At 42.8% G+C, this 8,035-nt stretch overlaps 1 protein-coding gene across 1 annotated transcript; it reads right to left on the reverse strand.

The window, feature by feature from the left end:
* Nucleotides 1-7,752, reverse strand: LOC124935428 (serine/threonine protein phosphatase 2A 59 kDa regulatory subunit B' eta isoform-like). The gene is made up of 4 exons (XM_047475862.1): nt 7,186-7,752; nt 1,778-2,148; nt 424-574; nt 1-336 (listed from the first exon to the last, which is right to left on the reverse strand). The coding sequence occupies exons 1-4, from the start codon at nt 7,750-7,752 to the stop codon at nt 22-24; spliced, it is 1,404 nt and encodes a 467-aa protein (XP_047331818.1). The 3' UTR covers nt 1-21.
* Nucleotides 7,753-8,035: the final 283 nt, after the last annotated feature.

The following is an 8,035-nucleotide window of genomic DNA, read 5'->3' on the forward strand; positions in this document are numbered from 1 at the left end:
ATACATTTTACAAAACCAAACCTAATTTGAAGCTCCCAAATTCCTTGCAGCAACAATTTCAATCCTCTCCCACTTTTCTCTTCTCCTAGTCTCTCTATCAACCGCCGCTAATTCTCTAAATTCCATAGTAAAGAGACACTTAGAATATAACTCTGGCTCGGTTTCCTCCAACATAATCTTGACATTTTGGGTCAATTGTCGCACGCTGCTGCTCCAATGTCGGTCCAAATTCCTCTCAACCGCTTCCACGATCATCGGAAATACCTCTTCAACTTGTTCCCACACCATTTTCCAAAACTGCTCGTTGTTCCACAAATACAACGCCCTTTCCGCCACCTAACAGAAAAGCATACAGAAAAAAAGAACATATAAAAAGACGCATTGATGATGATTCTTAATTACCTAGTTTATTTGAAGACTTACATGTGTGTTCAAATTGTTGAGACATTTAATGATTTGAGTGCAAAGGGGAACTGCTACTTTTGTATACTCCTCTGGTTTAAGAATCTCCACTAATGCTTCAATTTCACCTATCAATAACACTTCTTTTGGACAATTTGTTGTCGACCAGTGCCTGATGTTAAAAAGATATAATCATCTTTATTATTGTATTGCGTTTATCTAATACTCGAATTCACGAAGAAAGAATGGATTCATGTTTTTTTCTCATTTAATATCTGTCACTAAATAATTAGTGAGACAAAAACAATGTTAGGTTTCAAATTTTTACACTTCAAAGAGTAGTGTAAAAAAGAGCAGTGACGGTTTTTATTTTGTGTCGCTATTACTCACGAAAAAAGTAATTTCCGTGAATATTTATCAAAATGGCAGGACTAGTAGATATGGGAGTAATATACTAATAGCAACGAATAATTATAGTTAGTGACATGTTCCATTACAGTCGCAGACCAACTTTAGCTAGGTAATTTAAGTAATTAACATCTATTTTTTTCATCAATGCGATTATAAAATTATCGGTATATCAAAAATATCATATACAAAATATTAATATTTAATTGAAATTATTAGTAATTTAGTATGGATCGAATTTTTTAAAATTTCGATATTTCAATATATAACGAAATCATATTTATAAGTAAATAAGTAATACTAACGAAATTATAAATAATTAATTCATAAGTTTCATTTTCTAAATTAAATTATCTCTTACAACTTTTGTACAGTTTTACACCCGATAATCTTTTTCCAGTTAAAGATAATTTCTACCATCGATCTCTCTGAATTGTTCTCGACAATTTTTTTTCAACAGTGATCTGAGGTATTTTTTATAAGTAAATATATTTTTTTGAGTATGAAAAGTATAATTATATCGATACCATATCGAAATCTCAGTTACTGCAAATATTCATTATGATACTTGTATCGTACCGAGATTTTGTTATAATATTGCCTATACCAAAACTTTTGGCTACGGTATGAATAAAAATTTCAGTATACCAGACTAAAAAAATTCGAAATACAACCGACCTACTACTTTTAATACTTATACTATCACATTTAACTTGGTCTAATAGCGACGGATAATATTAGAGCAGATGAAACCGGTCAAAGATGGAGCAATATATGTTAAAACCCTAAACAATAATATATTGGGTAATTTTTTATTCAATCATTGGATTTGCTATCCTATCCTTAAAGAATCAGTTTAGTTTAAGTTTAATAATTATATTGGTGTTCAAGTAATCTTTCTTTCTAATTATTTTCTCTAATATCTATGATCATTGAAATTATGACACATTATTTAAAATTATTTCACCTGAGAATCCCTTTAACCGCCAATTCCGCAAGCTTCGGCTCCTTCATAACGAACTTAGACATACAATAAGTCAACTGCCTATAGTAAGCCTGCATACCCTTGGGCTTGTGCAAAGGAATCAACACTCTCGTCAAGAACACCTTGTGTTCTTCCTTCAACGGAATTACAAATCCATTTATAATACTTCCCCAAATCTCCAGCATTTCGCCAATCCCCGAATGTCGATCTGACTCGTAAACGTAGCGTAGGAAGACGTCCTTTGTTGTCTTCCTAATGAATGAACGTTGCGTAGGGAATATCGCGTATATCTTGTGAACTATGTTCTTCAGGATATCGCGCTCCCTCGGATCTTCCGATTGGAAGATGATGCGGTGCGAGTCGAAGAGGCGTTTATGCGAAAGTTGCAGCATCCGAAAATATCTCGCAAGTGTCAGATTTCGACGATTGCCTAGTGTTTTCGGGCGGAAACGTTTAGGGGCTCAAAATCGCATTTTTTATTAGTTTAGGGTGTTTTTTGCAATTTATTAAAAGTTGTTTATTTCTTTTGCAAGCTAGGGTTTGAGTATAAAAAGGATCTTAAAACACTTTGTTAAGGGAAGATTATTAATCAGAAAACGAGGTTTCCTCAATATCTATTGACTTTCGGTATTCGTAAGAATCAACGAATCTTGATAAAGGTTCATCCTAGCCACGCACGCTGCATCAGTTGGTATCAGTTTCCAGTCGACCCTGAGGTATGCCGCCCCGAAGACAGCCGCGCAACCCTACCCCTGGTGCTGATGATGGTGACCTTGCTGAGTTGCGACGTGAAAACGCTGAGTTTCGCCGTGATAACGACGATTTGAGGCGGCAGGTTGAATGGTTGACGCAACGGATGGATGCATCTATGCACATGCACCACCCTGAAGATGATGTTACGATGACAGATGAAAACCCTCTCGGTGGTCTTCGGAATCGATCCCCTGAACGCCCCAATCATCGCTGGGAGCAGACTTTCAGGGTGGACATCCCTAAGTTCGATGGTAGTCTATCACCGGAAGAGTTTATTGATTGGCTTTCTCAGGTTGAAGAGATTCTGGATTTCAAGGAAGTTCCTGCAGATCGTCGTGTACCCCTTGTTACGATCCGCTTACATGGTCGTGCACAAGCATGGTGGCAGCAGTTGAAACAGACACGTGTTCGTCATGGTAAGGCAAAGCTCACGAATTGGGACAAATTCAGGAAGCATATTAGGGCTGCGTTTCTACCATATAATTACGAACGTAACCTGTACCAGCGATTCCAGAATCTTCGTCAGGGTTCTCGTTCCGTGGATGACTATTCCACTGAGTTTTACACCTTTGTGGCTCGTGTTGACCTGTCTGAGTCCCCTCTCCAGTTGGTTTCTCGCTATATTGGTGGCCTTCGCCTCCAGTTGCAGGATATTTTGAATATGTTTGATCCCTTGACTGTTTCTGAGGCACATCAGCGTGCTTCACAGGCTGAGAAACAGCTAGCCAGGCGCGGTTCGGGTAGCTTTGGAAAACAGGTTGTCCCCACTAGTGGCATTGGTTCTTCTTCCCAGTCGGCCCATCCCACCCCAGCCCCCCCTCGCGGCACTACAGCCCCCCCGCAGGGACGTCCCGGTGGCTTGCGTTGTTTCAATTGTGGTGAAGTTGGCCATCGCCAAGCAGAGTGTCGCAACCCAAAGTCCACCAATCGTGGTCTTTTTACTGAGGTGGATGATCCTGACTCTACTCTTCCTTCAGATTCAGCCCCAGTGTATGATGTTTATGATGATGAGGCAGCGGAGGAGTATGTTTCTGGTGATGTTGGCCCCCTTTTGGTGATTCGTCGATCATGTTTAACCCCTCGTGCTCCTGATAACGAGTGGTTACGCAATAATCTGTTCCATTCCACTTGTACCATCGGTGGCAAAGTTTGCACCTTCATCATTGATGCTGGGAGTTGTGAGAATGTGATTTCTGAGGTTGCAGTTTCGAAGCTGGGTCTGTCCACTGAACCTCATCCCAAGCCTTATCGCTTGTCCTGGCTGAGTCAAGGTACGGATGTTACAGTTTCGAAGCGCGTACTTGTTAATTTTTCCATTGGTTCCCATTATCGTGATGCTGTATATTGTGATGTGGTTCCTATGGATGCTTGTCACCTTTTACTTGGTCGCCCTTGGCAGTTTGATCATTCTGTTATACATGATGGGCGTGCTAATACCTACACGTTCTTATTTCATGGTACCAAGATTGTGTTGATGCCAAATCAGCCCAAGAAGGGTGCTGCCCCCACTCATCATGCGTCCCCCCCTGCCACCTTGTTGTCTCGGGGTCCTTTTCAGACCGCCATGGTCGAATCAGGCATGGTGTTTGCTCTATTTTGTTCGCTGATTACCTGTGGTGCTAGTTCTGAGGTGCCTATTCCAGTGCAGCCGCTGTTACAGGAGTTTTCAGATGTTTTTCCTGAGAATCTGCCTTGTGCCTTGCCTCCTTTGCGTGATATCCAGCATCACATTGACTTGGTTCCAGGTGCTGCCCTACCCAACCGTCCTCATTACCGCATGAGTCCCAAAGAACATGAAGAGTTGCGTAGACAGGTGGAGGACTTGCTGGCTAAGGGACACATTCGAGAGAGCCTTAGTCCCTGTGCTGTCCCGGCCCTTCTTACCCCAAAAAAGGATGGGTCTTGGCGTATGTGCATTGATAGTCGTGCTATCAACAAGATTACAGTGCGTTATCGGTTTCCTATTCCCCGGTTGGATGACTTGTTGGATCAGTTGGGTGGTGCTTCTGTGTTTAGCAAACTGGATCTCAAGAGTGGATACCATCAGATTCGTATTCGCATGGGTGATGAGTGGAAGACTGCCTTTAAGACTCGTGAGGGCTTATATGAGTGGCTGGTTATGCCGTTTGGTCTGTCGAATGCTCCTAGCACCTTTATGCGTGTGATGAACCAGGCTCTTCGCCCTTTCATTGGGAAGTTTGTAGTCGTTTACTTCGACGACATCTTGATTTACAGTGACAGCGAGGTAGCACACCTCTCTCATCTTCGTGAGGTGTTATCTGTTCTCCGGCGTGATAAGTTCTATGCTGCTTCCTCGAAGTGCACATTTCTTACTGATTCTACCCAGTTCCTCGGTTATGTGGTGTCTCGGGAGGGCCTGAAAGTGGACCCGAGTAAGGTACTGGCTGTCAATCAGTGGCCCCGCCCCTCTTCGATCACTGAAGTTCGCAGTTTTCATGGCTTGGCTTCCTTCTATCGGCGTTTTATTCCTCACTTCAGTAGTGTTACGGCTCCTATCACTGATTGTATGAAGGGGGTTAAGTTCTTCTGGACGGATGATGCCGAGGCTGCCTTTGTTGAGATCAAGCACCGACTCACTTCAGCCCCTATTTTGGTTCTTCCTGATTTTTCCCAGCCATTTGAACTACATTGTGATGCTTCGAAATTGGGTATTGGGGCTGTACTTAGCCAATCTGGGCGTCCTGTTGCTTATTTTAGTGAGAAACTGTCTAACGCTAAACTTCGTTTCAGTACCTATGATATTGAGTTCTATGCTATTGTCCAGGCAGTCAAACACTGGCGTCATTATTTATTTCAGCGGGAGTTTGTCTTATATACGGATCATGATTCCCTCAAGCATCTTGGTGGTCAGGACAAGATTTCTCATCGTCATGCTTCGTGGGTCTCTTATTTACAGCAGTTTACTTTTGTGATTAAACACAAGGCTGGTGTGTCTAATCGCGTGGCTGATGCTTTGAGTCGTCGTCATGGGCTGTTGGCGGAGATGCGTGTCCATGTACCCGGCTTTGATTCGTTTGTGGACCTCTATCGTGATGATCCTTTCTTTTCTCAGGTCCTCATTCGCATCCAACAGGGGGATTCGAGGGACTTTGTCTTGGAGGATGGGTTCCTTTTCCGCGGTGTGCAGCTGTGCATTCCAGATTGTAGCTTGCGTTTGAGGATGATTCAGGAACTCCACAAAGAAGGCCATGTTGGGCGTGATCGTACCTTCCAGCTTCTTGCAGCTTCTTATTTCTGGCCTTCGATGCGCAAAGAGGTGGGGCGTTTTGTTGCTCGTTGTCGTGTTTGTCAGTTGGCTAAGGGCGCTTCGACTAATGCCGGGTTATACTTGCCTCTGCCTATTCCCACTCAACCATGGTCTGATGTCAGTATGGATTTTGTCCTTGGACTGCCACGTACCCAGCGTGGTTCTGATTCGATTTTTGTGGTGGTTGACCGATTCTCGAAGATGGTTCATTTCATTCCCTGCAAGAAAACCTCTGATGCTGTGGCTGTTGCACAGCTTTATTTCAGGGATGTGTATCGCCTTCATGGACTTCCTGCCTCCATAGTTTCTGATCGGGACACTCGCTTTGTGAGTCACTTTTGGAGGAGTCTTTGGCGTTTGGTTAATACTCAGCTGAATTTTAGCAGTGCCTATCACCCGCAAACTGATGGCCAAACTGAAGTTGTTAATAGGTCTTTGGGGAACCTTCTGCGCAGTTTAATTGGGGATCATCCTAAGGCTTGGGATCTGAAGCTGCCTCAGGCCGAGTTTGCTCACAATCATGCTGTTAATCGCTCCACTGGTTTCAGTCCTTTCCATGTGATTTACGGGCTGTCTCCGCGTGCTCCTCTTGATTTGTTAGCGCTGCCCAGCAAGGTGCGTCCTCATTCCACTGCTGCGGATTTTGTTGGTCAGTTGGCTCAGGTTCATCAGACCACTCATGACCGCTTGGTTGCTGCTACTGCCAAGTACAAGGAGAAGGCTGATTCGAGAAGGCGTGCTGTTGATTTTGAAGTTGGTGACTTTGTGTGGGCTATTCTGACTAAGGATCGTTTTCCAGCTCATGAATATAGCAAGCTTGCTGCTAAGAAGATTGGTCCTGTTGAGATTGTGGAGAAGATCAACCCCAATGCTTATCGTTTACGCCTTCCCAGCCATGTGCGTACCTCTGATGTGTTCAATGTGAAGCATCTTGTTCCTTTTGTGGGTGAGTCTTCTTCTGATGAGGATGATGCGGTTCCAGATTCGAGGACGAATCTTTTCTACCCTGGGGGGAATGATGCGGTGCGAGTCGAAGAGGCGTTTATGCGAAAGTTGCAGCATCCGAAAATATCTCGCAAGTGTCAGATTTCGACGATTGCCTAGTGTTTTCGGGCGGAAACGTTTAGGGGCTCAAAATCGCATTTTTTATTAGTTTAGGGTGTTTTTTGCAATTTATTAAAAGTTGTTTATTTCTTTTGCAAGCTAGGGTTTGAGTATAAAAAGGATCTTAAAACACTTTGTTAAGGGAAGATTATTAATCAGAAAACGAGGTTTCCTCAATATCTATTGACTTTCGGTATTCGTAAGAATCAACGAATCTTGATAAAGGTTCATCCTAGCCACGCACGCTGCATCAGAAGAGCGTGATGAGGTTGAAGAGGAAGCATGGGGTAATGTATTCGGTGAGGACATCGGTGTTTGTTTGGTTGGAGACTACGGTTAGGAGGATTTCGTAGACGAGGTGGAGATGAGGCCAATCTAGGGTTGGGGTGGCGGTTAGGTCTTCGTCTGGGAGGAAGTTGATTAGGGTTGTTGTGTTGAATGGAGGTGGAAGTGGTCGGAATAGATTGGAGGATAACATGGTGAAGAGGTTGTGGAGGAAATATGGTTCGACGAGGATGAGATAGTTTTTGTTCTTGGGAGTTTTGAGGTACGAGAGAAGGTTGAGGAGTTTGAGACGTTTGTGGTGTTGTTGGGTGGGAGATTCGCGAGGGTCGGTGAAGTTGAAGACGAAGGTGCAATAGGAGATGATCGAGAGAAGATCTTCGTGCTCCTGTGGTTCTAAAGATGGTGAGTTTGACGATGATGATGACGATGCCAATGTCGATTTGTTGACGTTGGTGTTGAATGGGGAATCCTTAGAACGGAAGAAATCTTTTAAGGAGAAATGAGGTTTTTTGGGGGAAGTTATGTTGGCTTTTCTTTGGGCACCCATTGATATGAAGTGGTTTACTCATATGTTAAGGGTTCTTTAGTGATGATCATATTGTGCTTTTTGAATATGTGGATATAGATAGATAAATAGATAAGAGAGAATGATGTTTTGGAATTTTGCATGTTGTCTTTTTTAGGATTTTAGAGAGGAAAAAAAAGAAGGATTTTTTATATAAAAAATAGTGATTTTGAGATTGAAAGAGGGGGAAGTTTCATTGGAAACAACTACAAATGTTTGGATTGTCCAATGCTAAAACATAAGGCTTGTCTTGTTCTATCTTTTT

This window comes from Impatiens glandulifera, chromosome 4 (genome assembly GCF_907164915.1).
Source record: "Impatiens glandulifera chromosome 4, dImpGla2.1, whole genome shotgun sequence".
In the NCBI taxonomy this organism is placed as follows: Eukaryota; Viridiplantae; Streptophyta; class Magnoliopsida; order Ericales; family Balsaminaceae; genus Impatiens; species Impatiens glandulifera.

Excerpts from the sequence above, each read along its gene's own strand:
- LOC124935428 (XM_047475862.1), bottom strand. The coding sequence starts at position 7,752 with ATGGGTGCCCAAAGAAAAGCCAACATAACTTCCCCCAAAAAACCTCAT. Across the intron at positions 2,149-7,185 it reads CATGCTTCCTCTTCAACCTC|CGCATCATCTTCCAATCGGA; the intron begins ATCACGCTCTTC and ends TTCGACTCGCAC. Across the intron at positions 337-423 it reads TCAACAATTTGAACACACAT|GTGGCGGAAAGGGCGTTGTA; the intron begins GTAAGTCTTCAA and ends CTTTTCTGTTAG.